Consider the following 18,354-nt stretch of genomic DNA (forward strand, 5'->3'; position numbering starts at 1 on the left):
CTACATGTATTTAATTTTGATTGCATAATGATTCCTACACGAGCAGTCATTAGGATTTGAACTTGGGGCATTTAATACAGAAACACAATCTGCTTGTCTTCCAGGAGTAACTCCATTAGCTGGCAGACGCGGGAGCTGATTAGTAATGCTGGATGCTGTCCCGTTTGCCAGTTTGTGGCAAGCACACACAAAAATTTCTAACAAGGCTCTCACTACCAGACAGACTGAAGCCTTGTGCAAGTCTTACTGATTGCTTTGATCTATACAAACAGGAAGTACCTTGTCCAGTGATGAAAGTCACCACTTGGGCAGGAGACAGCTGCTGTTTACCAACATGCACACAGTTGCATTCATCTGTATTCAGACACTCAACTGTATTCTGTTTAGGGCACAATTGTAATGCTCTAGCCCAGTGCAATTACAATCTAAATAATTCTAGGATAAAGGCAGGGCAGCACCTCGGAGATTAACTCGCTAAGAAAGAGTGACCTGACAGCTTTTGTCCATGACAGCCTGCTTTGTCAAATGTATGATGCATGCAGTTGACTAGGTGAGTTTTTGCCTTTCTGAACAAGTTAAATGCTAAGGTGTGACCCTGTACTGCCTCCTGCCTGACTTTAGTGGTGCACTTCATGGACTCCCAACACCTGCCCTTTCTGCAAGCAGAGGAAGACCCTGGTGCAAGCCTACCTGGAGTGCACCAGGCTACAGCCCCTTCATTGCATCCACCAGAACTTCCTGTTGAGGTTCTGGCTCCACTACTCCCCACACTGTTTTGTTTACACACTCCCTATCTGCAGCCCCACCAAGACCCAGGACTTCTTGGTCAACCTCCTCCTGGCCCTGTTTAAGCTCACTGTCTATCTGACCAGAAAGGAGGCTCTGGCTAGAAGGGGATTGTGGGGCCACTTTCCTGTCCCTTGTCCATTCACGTCACTGGGCAAAGTTTCACGGGGCAGTGTTCACTGGCTCCTTGGACTTGTTCAAGGGCCTGTGGGCACTATCCGTGTGCTTTGCTTAGTCTCTCCCCTTGGTGCTCTCATTATGAACCTATGATCCTCACTCCTTCCTCTGTTTTTCTTTTATTCATCCCAAGAAATTCATAGACATTAGAGCTGGAAGGAACCTCGTAAGATCATCAGGTCCAGCCCCCTGCTCAAGGGGCAGGAAGTCAGCTAGGGTCAAAGGATCCCATAAAGATAAGCATCCAAATGTTTCTTAAAAGTGTCCAGAGTAGGTGCCTGCACCACCTCTGGGGCGAGTCTGTTCCAGGCCTTGGAGGCTCAGACAGTAAAGAAGTTCTTCCTTAAGTCCAGCCTAAAACGGTCTTGCAGGAATTTGTGACTGTAGGACCTTGTCATCCCCTGGAGTGCTCTGGTGAACAGGTGTTCCCTCAGATCCTGATGCACACCCCTTATGTACTTATGGGCTGCCACCACATCACCCCTAAGCCTGTGCTTCTCCAGGCTGAAAAGTCCCATAGCTCGCAGTCTCTCTTCATAAGGCTTGTTCTCTTACCCTCTTATCAATCAATTGTTATATCCCCCAGTGGCCTCCTTCTTAAGGAAGGCTTATAGTTTTACCTGGTGGGCCTAGGCCCACACTTCCCCAGTGGCGTAACAAATAAGCCTGCCTGACTTCAACAGCATGCTTCACAGCCTCCCCCAACACCTACCCTTTCTAGGAGCACAGGGAGACCCTAGTGCATGCCTACCTGGAGCGCACCATACTGCAGCCCCTTCACAACCTCATTCAGAACCTCTTGCTGAGTTTCTGGCTGCAAGGGAGGCTTGTAGTTTGCCTTGGGCTTAGGCCCAAGTTCCCTGGCACATCAAACAGGCCTGTCTGACTTTAGGCTAACACACCTAACTCCCTTACACTAGGATGCGAGACACCGCTTCAGATTCTCTGCTTAGAAACCTTCTGAGATGCCCTTGGGAAACAGATGTGATGCTGATTAAATGGCAGGGTCCAGTTTCTGGGAGGCTAACTTGAAGATCTCAAACACAGAACATAGAAAAAATAAATACGTCTGCTGCCCTGGGAGAGGCTAGAATGCATCTCTCTGGCCCAAAGTCTGGGCCCGATTCCTTGAGGGGAGCCCGAAGATGCCACTGCCACCGACCCCTGCCCAGAGTCCCAGGCATGCTCGTGTAAGAGCCCTGCGAGGAAGGGCAGCAGCCGGCCCAGTCCTTCAGTACCATAGCACTGCTCCCCCGGCCGGAGCTGGACAGCAGGGAGGCAGCCGCAGCCCACGAGCCAGCGTTCCCCCACCTCCCCTCCCGAGGACTCACCCACCAGCTCCTGCAAGGCTGCTGCTCGGAGACACCACCCGGCCAGGGCGCAGACTCGACTGGTCCTACTCCCGCTTCCTCCTCCGCTTTGCTTCCTGCAGAGGGAGCGGCCGGGATCACATGCTCCGCGCTGACACACCTGGGGCTACCCAGAGCCAGCCCAGCCCGCAGCGCCTCCGACGAGCCCCTGGGGCGAGCCGCCGGGCTGTCATCAGTCCTGTTGGGAGGAGCTGAGGGAGCCCCTTTCCGTCCCCTCCCTCACGGAGCGAAGCCCCTTCCGTCCCCTTTCGCTCGGGGATGCTGCGGCTGCTGGGAGCGCAGATCTCCTCCTCTCACCCCATCCCGGTAGCTGGGAGCCGTGGAAAACACTGGGAGGAGAAAACAGGCGGACGCCTTCTGGGCGGGGTTGAAAAGGGACAGGACAGAGCCGAGGGAGAGGGAACTTCTCCGGTTCTCCATCTCCATCACCTGGAAATGTACTGGGTCTGGGTTGGGTGGTTGTTGTGTTGAACTTCCGAGAAAGGAGAAAACTGCTCATTCTAGAGCCGTCTAGTTTAAAACCTGGGTAGACCAAGCCCTGGCTGAGATAAGGTAGCTGGGGATGGGTTGGACTAGATGAGCTCCTGAGGTCCCTTCCAACCGTCATTTTTCTATGATTTCTAAGTCAGTGCTTGATCTGGCCATACTTTTTAAATTCCTTTCTGGCTGTATGTGCCTTTCACAAACTGCAAAACAAACAAAAAAGTTTCCAGTTTATTAAGTAGGGTAGGGAATGATTTGCTCAGCAGAATGTGCAGCTGTAGTGTGGCTGATGTATTTGTAACAGGCTGTCCTCGGACTTACAACACAATTGGTTCCTGAAAACCACTCTTTAAGTCGAAATGTTGTAACTAGGAACCAATTTTCTCATAAGAAACAATATTATAAATGGGGGATTGGCTCCTGAAACAAGGCACCATATCCTATTTTCACCAAAAATACCCCAGAATGTTGTACTCGATCAATTATAGATGAGTAATATAGCTACATTAATGTATTTCTATTGTAAATAGCAATCATATTGATTTGGAAGGACTTCTTTGAGGTGACTTAACTGGACTTATTGAAAGGCTCTTGGCTGGACTTATTGAAGGGTTCTTGGCTGGAGTATTCTCAGGAGTCTTGGCTGCAGGTTTTTCTGGAGTCTTGTCTGCTTTCTTAAAGAAAGTGTCCAAGGAAGCTTGGACAGATGTTCTCTGGGGAGATGAGCGATGCAGTGAACTTGTTCGCTGGTGTGGCATCGCATCAGATCAGTCGTTGTAAAGTCGAAACTGACGTCATAAAGTTGAAATAGGGTGTCAATTTATAAATGCTGCAAATACAAAACGTTGTAACTCGAAATGTTGTAAGTTGAGGATTGCCTGTATTCTAACTTTTAGTGCCTGATTTTGTAACTCATACGTTCTTTTAATGTTATGGTTTTTGGTATGTAATTGTTAATGCAGTGTACTAAGTGCCCTTGTTAGGCAACTGCATTTGTAGGTGTCTAAATATCTCTGTAAATTTGCCCCAGATTCCTTGCCTAAAATTGCTTGCACCCTAAATAAATAGGTTATGTACACAGTGCTGTTTTCTGGGAGAGCAGTCAAAAGACCATTTTCTAACAACCACATTCATATGTACACCCATCTACTAAAAGCTGTAGGAATATAGATATAATCATCAAGTATGCTCAGAGTCTGAATGTACATAGGCCAAATAATTTACCATTTGCTAAAATAGGTCTAAAATACTTCCTGTAGATGTATTTTCTTCTGTAAAGAATTTATTGTACACAACTCTCAAAACCAAAAAAGTCAAATTGATTTTATATAACGTAAAATAAATGAAAAACCAGAAATTACGACATATGTCACCAAACCCTATTTTTTCTTTGAAAATATGCCTCTTTAGAGTTAATTTAGAGAATTCTTCCAGCCAAAAAGTGTACCTATTTATCACTTTAATAAAGATATTTTCTATTAATTTAGAACACCAGAGTAGAAAATTAATTTCCCTCTCACAAACTTAATGAAGAAATAAAGAAATTAATTTTCCACTGGTGTTAGAGGGGCAATCCACTCCTTCACATATTAAGGGCTCTTTTGGCTGGAGTCTTCTCAGGAGTCTTGGCTGCAGATTTTTCTGGAATCTTGTCTGCTTTCTTAAAGAAAGTGTCCTAGGAAGTTTGTTTGGTAGCATGGCGTTGCATCAGATCAAGTGTAAAGTTGAAACTTGACTTCAGAAAAGTTGAGACAGTGTGTCAGTTTATAAAGCTTGTAAGTGAAACGTTGTAACTCAAAACATTGGGACTGCCTGTAATCTGTATTTATTTACTAAATCCTGTGGTAGCAATTTGTGCATATGTGGAAGTGGGGATGGACTGAAGCAAATGAATAATACTATAGGAAATTACAGGCAGTCCTCGACTTACAATGTTTCGAATTACAATATTTCGCACTTACAGCGTTTATAAATTGACACCCTGTTTCAACTTTATGACATCAGTTTCGACTTTACAGTGCTTGATCCCATGTGACATCACACCAGCGAACAAGTTCGCTGTGACACCCATCTCCTTCCTTGGATACTTTCTTTAAGAAAGCAGACAAGGCTCCAGAAAAACCTGCAGCCAAGACTCCTGAGAAGTCTCCAGCCAAGAGCCCTTCAAAAAGTCCAGCAAAGTCACCTCAAAGAAGTCCTTCCAAATCAATATGATTGCTATTTATAATAGAAATACATTAATGTAGCTATATTACTCATCTATAATTGATCGAATACAACATTCTGGGGTATTTTTGGTGAAAATAGGGTATGGGGCCTTGGTTCAGGAACCAATCCCCCATTTATAACATTGTTTCTGATGAGAAAATTGGTTCCAAGTTGCAAAGTTTCGACTTAAGATGTAGTTTTCAGGAACCAATTGTGTCGTACGTCCGAGGACTGCCTGTATCTAGTAGCAGGCAAGGAAGACCATGAGCCATGTTGCAATGAAGACTGTTATTTCTTGTCCTGTACTCTACAGCCAAAGAGAATCAAAGATATTTCTGCTTCTGCAAGATGAGAATTGTTTAAAGGAATTATAACTCTCGTTAAACATTTTATATTATGGCATTCACATTTTTACAGTGGAAAGATACTTTGTGATTACTTTATCTACTTTTCTGAAGTTCTGCAGTCTCTGAGACTAATCATTTCTGTTGCTCTTTGCTGGACTCTTGGGCAGCAGAAATTAGCCCATATCTTTCTTGAAGTGTGGGGCCCAAGAGAGTACTCCAGGTGAAGTCTCGCTAGTGCTGAATAGAGCGAAAGAATCACTTTGCTTGACTTGCAGGTGAGAGCTCTGTTAATGCAACTTTGTATGTGCTTGGCTTCTTTTTTTTTTTCCAAAAAGAGCATACTGTTGTTTCATACCCAGTTTATACTTCACCAGGACCCCACCTTCTTTTCTGCAGAACTGAAATCCAATCTGTATTTGTGCATGTGATTGTTCTGTCCCAAGTGCAGGGCTGTACTTGTCATTACTGAATTTAATTTGATTAATTTTGAACCATTTTCCAGTTTACTGAGGTCATTCTGAATCCCAATCCTATGCTTCAGAGTGTCTGCAACTCCACCCAGTTTGGTGTCATTTACAAATTTGCTGCATACAAATTCACACTCAATCCCATCCTTCAAATCATTCATGAAGATGTTAAATGGTACCAGACCCAGGACAGACCTCTGGGGAATGTGAATTGATACCTCCCATTTAGACATCAAGCCGCTGATAACCATTCTTTGAGCACCTTGATCCAGCTAATTATATATCCACCTTATGGGATTTTAATCTAGACTACATTTGCTTTGCTTACTAATAGGACTGTCATGGCTGATGGTGTCAAAAGTCTGTTAAAGTTGAGGTATATCACATTCGCTGCTTTCTTCCCATCCACAAGTACTGTCACCTTGTTATAAAGGCAATCATGTTGGTCAAGTATGCCCTGCTCTTCGTGCATCCATTTTGGTTCTTCCTGATCACCTTGCTGTCCTGTAGGTGCTTAGAAATAATTTCTTTGATGACCTTTTTCCTAATCTTTCCAGATATCTAGGTTAGTTTGACTGGTCTGTAATTCCCAAGATCCTCCTTCCATTTCTTGAAAGAATACCATATTTGCTTTTTTTCCCCATGTGTCAAGCCATGGCCTCAAGCTTGGGGCCTTAGCCTGCCTAGCATAGGTGTTCATCTTAGCCTGCCACTTCTTCAGCTGACTTTTTAAGCTGAGCAAGCCCATGAGCAACACCCATCTGGGTCTAGCCCTCCACCCAGTCCCTGCCATTGGAGTGGCCAGCCAGGGTCAGCTAGCCCATCACTACTTCCCATATAAACTGGCTCAGAAGTGTCTGTGCAATGGGACTCAACAGCTATCCAGACTACCTTGCTGTTCCTTACAGTTTGTGCCTCTACCTGTTCTCTGTTTGATCTCTTAGTTACTTGACCCAGCTTGCCCTCTGATTTTGCACTCTGCCTGACCTTTCAGCTTTTCCCCAGACCCAGCTCCCTGCTTAACCTCTTGGCTACCCAGTCTGGCTCACCCTCTGACTCTGTGCTCTGCTTGACCCTCCAGCTCAGTGGGCCAGAATGGCCTAGCTCAGTGCTGCTCAATCTATCTTTTGCTGCACGTTCTATCCATCTTTCATGTCAAGATAGCTTAGAATCAAATAAAATGTCCAGATTGTTTCTCAGAAAAATAAGAGGAAAACCCAATTTAAACAAATTGAGGTCCCAGTCTGCTGGGTTGCTATGTTTTCTCCACTGAAATCAATATAATTTAGCCATCTCATACTGGCTTTACTCCATCAGTTGTTAAGAATATTTTTAGATAAAATGAAATTAATAGGGTATACTTTTTTCTTTTTTTGGAAATGCTCAGATTAGTCTATTGCATAAACATTGATATGAGTATTCAAAAATGTTAATCTGGAACTGGCAAAATAATTTTGATGATTTGGAACAGTGGTGTCAAAAATAGGGTATGCGGGCTCGATCCAGGCCTTATCCTGGCCCTGGTGCTGCCTCGGGGTCTGAGTTGACCCATGTGATGTGGGCTGTGCTGGGTTGGCTCTGCATACAGGGCCCAGGATGTGTGCCGTGTGCAGTGCCTGCTTCAGGATCCATGCTACACATGATGCCTGCCCTGGCTGGGCTGGGACTGCCCCTCTGTCACAGATGGTCCAGGACACATGCTGGACCCAGCAGACAAGATGCCTGCTACAAGGAGCACCCACACCAGCTGGTCTACAACCTGCACCACATGCAGCACAGTCCTGGACCAGCAGGGGTAGGGTGCTGCATTGGTGTAGATCCATGACCAGCTAGGGCAGGTGCTGCTTGTAGTGCAGGTTCTGGAGTGGGCATCCTGTGTGCTGGGTTCAGCATGGAGGGTAGGGTGGTCCATGGACCTAATCCAGTCTGTGGACTGGCCACACACTACTCATCCAGCCTGCAGGGACAGATGAGTTTGACACCCCTGGCTTAGAACAATGCACATCAAAAAATATACTCAGATATTAATGTCAGAATCTCCTTAATATTGTTATGAAAGTCAACTTCTGGCTTTTCTCAAAATAAAATCTGGAACCTTGGCTTAGTAGAAGGGTGACCATATACTAGCAGTTAGCTCTGTCATAGCAAGTATGCAAAGAATCATAGAAAGTGGAGATGCAAAAGACATTACAAATAATTTAGATTCGAGCCCACCTTCATGCGGGAGCAGCAGCGATCCCTATCCTATAGCATATTTTCCAGCACTTTTTCCAGTGTCCTTTGTAGGACTGTTCTGTACTTCAATAGATATAACTAGAGGAATTCTTCCCTAATATTTCGTTTAAACTTTCTCTTTCTTCAAGTTAGGTTAAATGGAACTTAGAATCAAGGGGTGCCTATACACACGCTCTGGGGTGGGGGAGGGAGGAGCACTTTAATTAGAGCGGCTCCTAGACAGATGCTCTAATTAAAATGCTGTAGTGTTATGTGATTGATTCTATACATGTGCTGTGATGTGTTCTAATAAGAATGTGTCATAGCAGACTCTGCTGGAGCATTCTAATTGGAACACTCCAGTGTGCCGCATCATCACCTGTATTCAGCATCCTGCATTTCAAAATGGCAGCGGGGGCGCATTAGCTATCATAGTCAGTAGTTTTAGAATCCTTGGAATATCTCTTCTTGAAAAGAAAAAAGACTAATGATGCTGCTTCTTTTTGTAACTTCTTCCTTTTTTTCTCTTTGAGTAGGAGTTAATACCTTTTTTTCTGTTTGTATTTTATTTGTTCCTTTTTCATGTAAATGCTTTATACTGTAGTTTCTTTGAACTACTGGTATCCTATATCTAAACTGCTTGTCTTTCCATTTAACACTAGAGGGAGCTTTCTAATGTACTTTCATTATTTTCTAGTTCTACAATGATGCATTTGCTTACTGTCCCTTATATATTTATATTATCATCATGAGATGCACTTTATGTAGTTTTTCCTTTGAAGCTGACAATTTAGAGTGTCCTAATAAGATGTCACTTAAAAATATCTGTGCATAAGTAAATGTAATGCTTTATCTGGTGCTGGATTGACAGTTCTGATATCCCAACATACAGTATAAATCCTCAAAAATGCAGTTAGAAGTTTCCCACGCTGCCTTGCCAGGATGTCTCAGGTATGATCCAAGAGTTTACTCTGAGATGAGTTGTTTGTTTCATTTTCAATACCTAGTCCATTCTTGGCAACTTTGCTAGGATGGCTAATAAAGGTGTGCTCTACTGTAGAATGTGATACAGGCCCTCTTTCTACATTGTTTAACAAACATCCATTTTTAAATCAAGTTAGTAAAACACTGGAAACACCTGGATAGTCACACTTTAAATTGTTTACAGCGGTCTTACAACAATCTGGCTTAATTTAGTATTTTTTCTTAAGAGTCAGTTGTAAATTGATTTTAAATTTATTCATGTAGATTTTGCATGTTTAACAGCATTTATTTTAAAATGTTTATTTGCTGGTGATAAATTATGAATAAAACTCCTCTCAGGCTTCAGTCCTTTATCTCATTATGTCTCACTAGCTCTTCCATACCCATATCCCAGAAAAAAATGGGGTAGTAGAAACCTGATATTCTAACATCAAAATAGAAAATTCCTATGTTGAAAAAGAACTAGATAGACCATTTAGTGTGTCCCCTTATACATAAGGAAGAAACAGAAAAAGGAAAGCCACATCTTTTATATTTGTTTTTGCAGATCATGGTTAATGTTGTGGTGTTTACTTCAGAGCTCAAATGGGCTCATTTAAATTATTAAACACACTATTAAACAAGGAATAAACTCTCAACTTGAGTAAAGTAATTTTTGCATTACAAATGTGTTGCATTTTGCTATTTTGTTGGCAGCAGTTTTCAAAGATAAGGCACTGTTCCAATGAATGGGTGGTAGTATTAACTAGGTATATTGAGTCATAATGTAAGTATGAACTTCTGAGACATACTTAAATTGTTGTTGAACATGCTTATCTTTTGTTTATTTAACATGGAAATGATATTTATTTGCACAATCCAGTAGAAATGCAATGTCCAATCAGGAAAGAGGTCAGAAGGGTAGCAGGCCAAGTGTGTTCTGGGTTCTGGGCAGCAGTGACCCATGGGGCAGGTGCAGATGGTATCAGCCTGGCCAGCTGCCATTCATTGATGGCTATTCTTTTTCCCCTCTCCCCCAAAGACAGTGACTAGATTTTGAATTTGCAGGAACCATAGTTGCCCCTGCCTTACATTACTGAAAGTGATCAGAGATAAGTTTTTCTTCCTTTTTTATTTTGTGTTTCCTTTTAATGCCTTAAAACAGGCCTTAAATGATGGCCCATGGGCTACATATGGTCTGCAAGGTTGTAGACATGTGGCTTCTGGGCTCCCATCCAGCTGCTACTGTCCCTTGCTCTCCTTTTCACGTTAAAAATAAACACATAAATAAGTATACAAGATGTCACTGCCCATACTTTCAGTGACAAAGAATGCTTTAGGCGATATGTAATAGCATCATATAGTGAATCTTGTTAGTGAGGTTAGGTTTCAGTATTTCTGTAGCAAAATCTGGACTGATGGACCTGATAATCAACTGATAATCAAGTTGCGATTCCTACCAGGTAAAAAAAGAAATAAACTCTCTCTCTCTGTGCTTACCCTTCTCTGCCCATATGTGTCTAAAATTAAGTCTCTGTTATTTTCAGTCTGGTATTTATGGGATCAGATCACCTAGAACTGCTGGATTCAACTAATGTAAGGTCTGCGCTCAGCTAAGATAAAGTGACCTAATATATTTTTCATCATTAAAAGAACTGAAGTATTTGTCTATATTCAACCCAACCTCCTTTTCCACCCCCAGATTGCTGATGCATGACATATAAATTGGCATTAGCTTCTTCCACAGTAAGTCCAACATCAAGTGTTTATAACCTTGTGAAACCCAGTATGTCTCTCATCCAGTTTCTTTTGAAACATTCCTTGGGCTGAATGCAGAGTATAGGCAGATTAATTTCTTTTTTCTTTGTGGAGCAATAAAGAGGTTCACGCTGAACTTCCTTTCTCTAGTTTCATCTGACAGGATTCAGATCTGGCATCTCTTGCACTGAGGGTCTGGACATTTGCCAATATATTAGTTACATATTTAAATATAGGCATATAATGTTTGTCTGCTTGGGATCAAAGTGTGGCCTGTTTGCAGCTCTCTGTGTGTTGTTTTTACCATTATCAACCATTTCTTATTAACACCTCCAGAGCCAGGGCTATTCGTGCTACCTCAGTGTCAGCTCCCCAGGTACAGCTGGGGAACAGGTACGAGGCCCTGGCAGTCGTGGAGGAGGAGTAGGAGAGGATGCCTTCAAGGGAACTGATGCTACTCCAAGCATGACACAGGCCAAGAGACACCAAGAGGAAGAGACGCCGGGTCCTCATCATCGGTGATTCCATTCTAAGAGGAACGGAGGGGCCCATCTGTCACTCTGACCCCATGGCATGTGGTTTGTTGCCTTCCTGGAGCTTGGATTCAGGACGTCACAGAGATGATCCTGGATCTCATCTGACCCTCTGATCATTACCCCATGGTCCTCATCCACGTGGGAACTAATGACGCGGCCAGGGGCAACCTGGACCACGTCATGAGAGACTACAAGGCTCTAGGGGCAAAGCTCAAGGAGGCAGGAGCACAGGTGTTTTTTTCTTTTATCCTTCCAGTGAGCAGACATGGATGGCGCCACAAGACATGCATCGGTGAGGTCAACCAGTGGCTTCAGAGATGGTGTTACCAGGTGGGCCTTGGGTTCTTGGACCATGACCCACATTTCTACACAGAGGACATGCTCGGGCGGGACGGACTTCATCTCTCTGTAAAAGGTAAGCGTGTTTGTTCTTCCAGGCTGGCTGATCTCCTACACCAAGCTTTAAACTAGGTTCACTGGGGGACGGGGACACAAAGAAAAACAAGGACACTTCACCATCAAGCCAGGAAACGTGCACAGGTATTACCCAGGTAAGTGACAGGGGCCAGGCCAAACTTAGGAACAAGGAGGCAGCATGGGCACCTACAGGGAGCCTCAAATGCCTCTACACAAATGCTCGAAGCATGGGGAATAAGCAGGAGGAACTTGCCTTCCTGCTAGCTAGCAAAACCCCAGACCTAGTGGGGCTCACTACCCATGACTGGGCAGCGGACATCGAGGGATACAGGCTGTACAGGCAAGACAGAGCAGGAAAAGGAGTGGTGGGGTATAGTGCTATACGTCAAAGAGCAATACACATCCTCAGTGATCAGGATGGGGTCAGACGAGGGGCAAAATGAGGCGCTCTGGGTAAGAATGCAAGGGAGGCATGGGGAAAGGGACTTGATAGTAGGCATCTACTACAGACTGCCTCACCAGGGGGACGAGCTGGACCTGGAATTCTCAGGTCAGCTCATGGAGGCTGTAAAGTCAAGGAATGTGGTTGTCATGGGTGACCTAAACTACCCAGACATCTGCTGGGAGGAGCAGTCAGGCAGGTCCAACCACTCACGGAGTTCCTAGCTGGGATACAGGACCTACCTAACCCAGGAGGTGCATAGTCCCACCAGGGGAAATGCCTTGCTGGACTTGGTCCTTGCCATAGGCAACGACCTGGTGAGGGGTCTGTGGGTACTCGACCACCTGGGAGACACTGATCATTGCTGGCTGGAATTTACTATCTAGTTCAGGGTGGTGAAAGCAAGCAGCAAGGCAGAGGTCCTTGACTTCAGGAGGGCTGACTTCTGTAAGCTAAGAAGGTTAGTAGGAGAGGCATTGGGGTCTCGGAGCTTCAATGAGATGGGAGTCCAAGACGGGTGGTTGTTCCTCAAGGAGACGATCCTCTGAGCTCAAAGGGAGTCAGTGCCAATGTGCACCAAGGGGGGCACGAGTGCTAAGAAGCCCCCATGGCTCGGCAAAGGCATCCAGGGATGCCTGAGGGCAAAAAAGGAGGCGTACAGATAGTGGAAGCAAGGGGCTATCACCAAGGAGGATTACACCTCCATTGCTCGGGACTGCAGAGAGGCTGTTAGGAAGGCCAAGGCAGAGATGGAGCTAGGGCTAGCGACCAGAATTAAGGATAATAAAAAGTCCTTTTTCAAATACATAGGAAGTAAGAAGAAGGCACTGGGTAATGTGGGGCCCCTACAAGATAGGCTTGGCAATCTGGTGATCGTGGCAAATGAAAAAGCTGACCTCTTTAATGAATTCTTTGCCTCCATATTTCTGGACAGGGACTGGGACATCTTCCCCATTAGAACTGCAGACAGACCCAGGGGAGGCACCGCCATGCCTAGGGTCAGGGACTAGGTTAGGGAACTTTTGGAGGGGCTGGATGTGTTTAAATCAGTAAGTCAAGATGCTTTTCACCCGAGGGTGCTGAGGGATTTGGTGGTAGGCATAGCAGGGACCTTGGCATGGCTCTATGAGCGCTCGTGGGGCACTGGCCAGGTACCAGAGGATTGGAAAAGGGCCAATGTGGTCCCCATCACACCCCTTTACAAGAAGGGGAGAAAGGAGGACCCTGGCAATTATAAGGCAGTCAGTCTTACCTCAGTCCTTGGGAAGACCTTTTAGAAAATTATCCAGGAGCACATCTGCAAGGGCCCAGCAAGGGAGGTAATGCTCAGGGGCAACCAACATGAGTTCATTGAGGGCAGGTCCTGCCTGACTAACCTGGTTTCTTTTTATGAAATCCCAATGATTGCACCTTGATCATCCAAAATGAGTTTTTGATATGCTTGTAAACAGTCCACTTTAGCAAAAATATTTCCTCCAGCAAGAGTGACAAGGAGCGCCATCATTGTATTCCCTGGGAAACTAATGCATTAAACACTGATTTTTATTATTTTATTAGTTCATCTGACTTAGCAAGTATTGGTGGCAGTACAGTAGGATGTTTCCTACTGTCATTACCACTTTGATCAATTTAAGATTCAGGCCTGCCATACTATTGAAGTTTTTATGTTTATAGGGTAGCACTTCAGTTGTTTTCATCATCTTTCTCCTTATATACTTTGCACATATAGGCTGCAGTGGGGCTAAGGCCACAAAGCCCAGGGTGCAGCAGCAGCCATCTCACCTCGCACACAGATTGGAGGGAGCACATGCCCCCTGGGCCTCTGCTGGGCTACGACCTTCCCCTGGCCCAGCCCGGCCTGGCTGGTGCCCCACTCACCCGCAGGGCCAGACTGACTGCCTGAACTCAGTACTAGCTTTATGTGTCTCCAAATCCCCACAACTTCCTGTCAGATGGCTCTCCAGCCAGCCATAGGGGATTCCATTCTGGCCTGATGACTGGCTTGCCCTTCCCTGGCAGCTTAGCTTAGCTCCTCATAGCTCTTTGTCCTGGGCAGCCTAAATGTTTACTCCTTGCATAGTTTACTGCTTTGTGAGAGCTCCTGGGATAGTTATTTCCCAGGGGTAACCCCTATCCCTGTGGTTTCTGGCCTGCTGGCTTCCTGCCAGCTAGCCCTTTGCCCAGCTGCCAGGCTCACACAGCCAAGCTTGCCGTAACAGGAGCCTGGCTCCTTTAAAGTAACAGGAACCTGGCTCCCTGTTACAGTGTACAAAGTCCCAGCTGTTTCATTTATGTTGAATCTGACTGTGGCATCAATTCTTATTAAACCCCATCATATTGCATTTTCACTCCGTTCAAAGATTGATGCAGAGATTGATTGGTTACCTTGTAGAGCAAGGTGCTGCAGAGGCAGTAGTGTATCCATCATGGTCCATTCCCATTGTATCTGTAATGGAGCAAAATGGTGAGGTTTCAACATGTGCTGACTACAAATGTATGATAAGTAAAACACTGCAGAAATATCCATATCTAATTCCAGTTGTAAACCAGCTCCTTGTCACTCTTGCTGGAGGAAATATTTTTGCTAAAGTGGACTGGCTACAAGCATATCAAAAACTCCTTCTGGATGATCAAGGTGCAAAAGCACAGATGATCAGTAACCACTGAGGAACATTCCAAGCCAAGTACAATTTGGAGTGAGCATTGCATCAGGAATTTTCCAAAAGTTTGTGGAAGACTTGCTCTTAGGTCTAAAAGGACTTGTGCTATATTTTGTCCTTATTGGAGGAGAGTCTATGCAAGAATTATTTACATGACTGCATCACTAGTGCTGGCTTAAAACTAAAGAAAGATACGTGTGTTTTGGGAGTAACCACATGATAGAATTTGTTTTTTCCAGTCTGCTCTTTATAGAGCGTAGAAAAATGCTTTATAAAATGAAAACAGAGACAGAAAATATGATTGTGTTAAGATTAAAAACAACAAAATAAAGCTCTTGAAAGTTAAGTAATACTAGAATTGAAGCTGATTGTCTATGCATTAGGATACACTCAACTACATGCTTACATATTAATTATTGTACAGGAACTTCTATCTTACTTAGGTCACAGGATGGACATTGACTTGGTGTCCAGTACAGAAAGAGATATTCTTTGGTGTTCAGTGCATTAGACTGGAGCTTGGAACAGCCTAGTTCTACATGAAGCTGTCACCAATTCCCATGTAATCTTCAAATATGCATAGAGTTTAAAGTCAGAACAGATCATTAGATTGGCTAATATGACCTTTATTTCACAGCCCCTTGTATTTAATTGTTTTCCATGTATAATTTGTCTTTGAGTAAGATGCCATTTTTTGGGGCTAAAGCTGTCCAACTTCTAATGGTCAAGTGTGTGCATCCTGCAGGTTGCAAGGGCTGCATCAGCATGAGCCACAGGCACCACCCCACTGCACCACGTGCACAGGTATCCCTCCCGTTGCAACATGCATGTAGAGTTCCCCCACTACACTGTGTGAGTACCCCAGCCCCCACCTGCAGCTGCCCCCACTACAGGCTGCCCACTGCACCATGCCACACAGTGCTCAATTGTACTCACTTTCCAATTTTGATTTAAAGACAAAACTATCGTAAGACAAATGCAAAAGGAAGCTGAAGCATATAATAGCAGACAGGCAGTCCTCGGACTTAACAACACAATTGGTTCCTGAAAACCACATCTTAAGTCAAGACGTTGTAACTCAGAACCAATTTTCTCGTAAGAAACAATGTTATAAATGGGGGATTGGTTCCTGAACCAAGGCCCGATCACCTATTTTCACCAAAAATAACCCAGAATGTTGTACTCGATCAATTATAGATGAGTAATATAGCTACATTAATGTATTTCTATTGTAAATAGCAATCATATTGATTTGGAAGGACTTCTTTGAGGTGACTTTGCTGGATTTTTTGAAAGGCTCTTGGCTGGACTTTTTGAAGGGTTCTTGGCTGGAATCTTCTCAGGAGTCTTGGCTGCAGGTTTTTCTGGAGTCTTGTCTGCTTTCTTAAAGAAAGTGTCCAAGGAAGCTTGGACAGATGTTCTCTGGGGAGATGAGCGATGCATTGAACTTGTTCGCTGGTGTGGCATCACATCAGATCAATCGTTGTAAAGTCGAAATTGACGTCATAAAGTTGAACTAGGTTGTCAATTAATAAACGCTGCAAATACAAAACGTTGTAACTCGAAATGTTGTAAGTTGAGGATTGCCTGTATTCTAACTTTTAGTGCCTGATTTTGTAACTCATACGTTCTTTTAATGTTATGGTTTTTGGTATGTAATTGTTAATGCAGTGTACTAAGTGCCCTTGTTAGGCAACTGCATTTGTAGGTGTCTAAATATCTCTGTAAATTTGCCCCAGATTCCTTGCCTAAAATTGCTTGCACCCTAAATAAATAGGTTATGTACACAGTGCTGTTTTCTGGGAGAGCAGTCAAAAGACCATTTTCTAACAACCACATTCATATGTACACCCATCTACTAAAAGCTGTAGGAATATAGATATAATCATCAAGTATGCTCAGAGTCTGAATGTACATAGGCCAAATAATTTACCATTTGCCAAAATAGGTCTAAAATACTTCCTTTAGATGTATTTTCTTCTATAAAGAATTTATTGTACACAACTCTCAAAACCAAAAAAGTCAAATTGATTTTATATAACGTAAAATAAATGAAAAACCAGAAATTACGACATATGTCACCAAACCCTATTTTTTCTTTGAAAATATGCCTCTTTAGAGTTAATTTAGAGAATTTTTCCAGCCAAAAAGTGTACCTATTTATTTATCACTTTAATAAAGATATATTCTATTAATTTAGAAAACCAGAGTAGAAAATTAATTTCCCTCCCACAAACTTAATGAAGAAATAAAGAAATTAATTTTCCATTGCTGTTAGAGGGGTAATCCACTCCTTCACATATTAAGTAATTGATGTAACAATCCAGTCAGCCGAACAGAATCTCTGATTCTCCCCACTCCCCGGTCCTTTATGCCAGGTTGTTATTTTACATTTAAAAAATATGACAAATCAATCTGAAGACTAAAAAAGGTATCTTGACTTTAGAGTTATGCTATTTTTAGATTGCATTGCCTGTTGATCCTGGGTGCAATCCTGTTTCCAATTAAATCTTTCTTCAAGTTTCCTGTTGTTTGCTAATTTGGGCTTTCCATTAATGGTTAACCAGAAGCTGCATTTTTATTTCAGCTTGCATGCATTTAAAAATTCTGGGTGTTTTAAAACTACTTTCTGATTGACCTTATTTTCCCCTCTAGTACATGATTTTTAAAATGTCATCAATATATCTTTTTTTTTAACTTCACCTAATCCCGAAAGACCAGGAAAAAAGATATTCTAGGAAGGTGAAAAAATAGCCATGTTTGTCTTCTGGCAGACACCTTTTTTTTGGCACAATATTGCATGGCACTGAGCACCTTGCCTGTCATTCAGCAAAGAACTTGTGGTAGAACTTTTCCTAAGAGGGAACAGTCAGCTCTGTTGAGAGAGTACAGCTGCAGGGCATTTGGATTAATTCTGGTACTACACTAAAATATACATTTAAGCCTAATAACATCATTTTATTACACTAGCCAATTGCCCATCAAAAATGATGGGGGGGAGGGGGCTGGGATGGAGTGCTGCTACCTAACCCCCCATGCTGCTGCTGTTCTGCCATTTGCAGGGAGCAGGGTGGGGGAGCCAAGGTCTCCCCCACCCTGTTCAGTCCTCGGCGCAGCTTCAGAATCATGGTGGCACTCGCCCCACGCTTGGACCACTCTGATTGGCTGTTTCCATCGGGGGGGGCATGGCGAGTTCCTGTAGGCAGCAGCAGCACTGTCAGTGGTGGGAGAGTGGAGGTGGCAACCAGTGAGCTCCCGCAGGCAGCCATAGCACTGTCAGTGGCTATGGGGGGGTGAGCGCTGACCGGTGGTCAGCTACCACCTGCAGACGCCGCCAGCAGCATTGGTGGCAGGCGGCGATCGGGGACCACCCACAGATGCCACCGGCAGTGTCAGAGGCAAGGGAGAGTGGGTGGCGAGCAGTGACCGCCTGCAGGCACCACCAACAGTGTCGGGGGCATTTTTTGAGGGGGTGCACTGCCAAGGTGAGGGGGTGCACGTATGAGGTGCCCCAGCCTCTTGGGGC

The 18,354-nt window shown here is 44.1% G+C and overlaps 1 protein-coding gene across 5 annotated transcripts in view; it reads right to left on the minus strand.

Annotated features, from left to right (window-relative positions):
* PRRG4 (proline rich and Gla domain 4) overlaps positions 1 to 18,354 on the minus strand; it is a 56,051-nt gene that overhangs the window by 11,260 nt on the left and 26,437 nt on the right. The window contains exons 1-2 of one of the 5 annotated variants that reach the window (XM_025194410.1): positions 14,554 to 14,614; positions 2,295 to 3,019 (exon numbers count right to left, since the gene is read on the minus strand). The exons of 1 other annotated variant lie outside the window; for it this stretch is intronic. Coding sequence is in view for 1 of the 4 variants with exons in the window: in XM_025194407.1 (XP_025050192.1) it covers positions 14,554 to 14,609 (56 nt within the window). In the remaining 3 variants the exon portion in view is untranslated. Of the gene's footprint in view, positions 1 to 2,294; positions 3,020 to 14,553; positions 14,615 to 18,354 lie in introns of those variants that run through there. 3 more of the 5 variants (XM_025194407.1, XM_025194411.1, XM_025194409.1) reach the window with 3 other exon arrangements.

The sequence above is a fragment of the Alligator sinensis genome, unplaced genomic scaffold (assembly GCF_000455745.1).
Source record: "Alligator sinensis unplaced genomic scaffold, ASM45574v1 scaffold1432_1, whole genome shotgun sequence".
NCBI lineage: Eukaryota > Metazoa > Chordata > Crocodylia > Alligatoridae > Alligator > Alligator sinensis.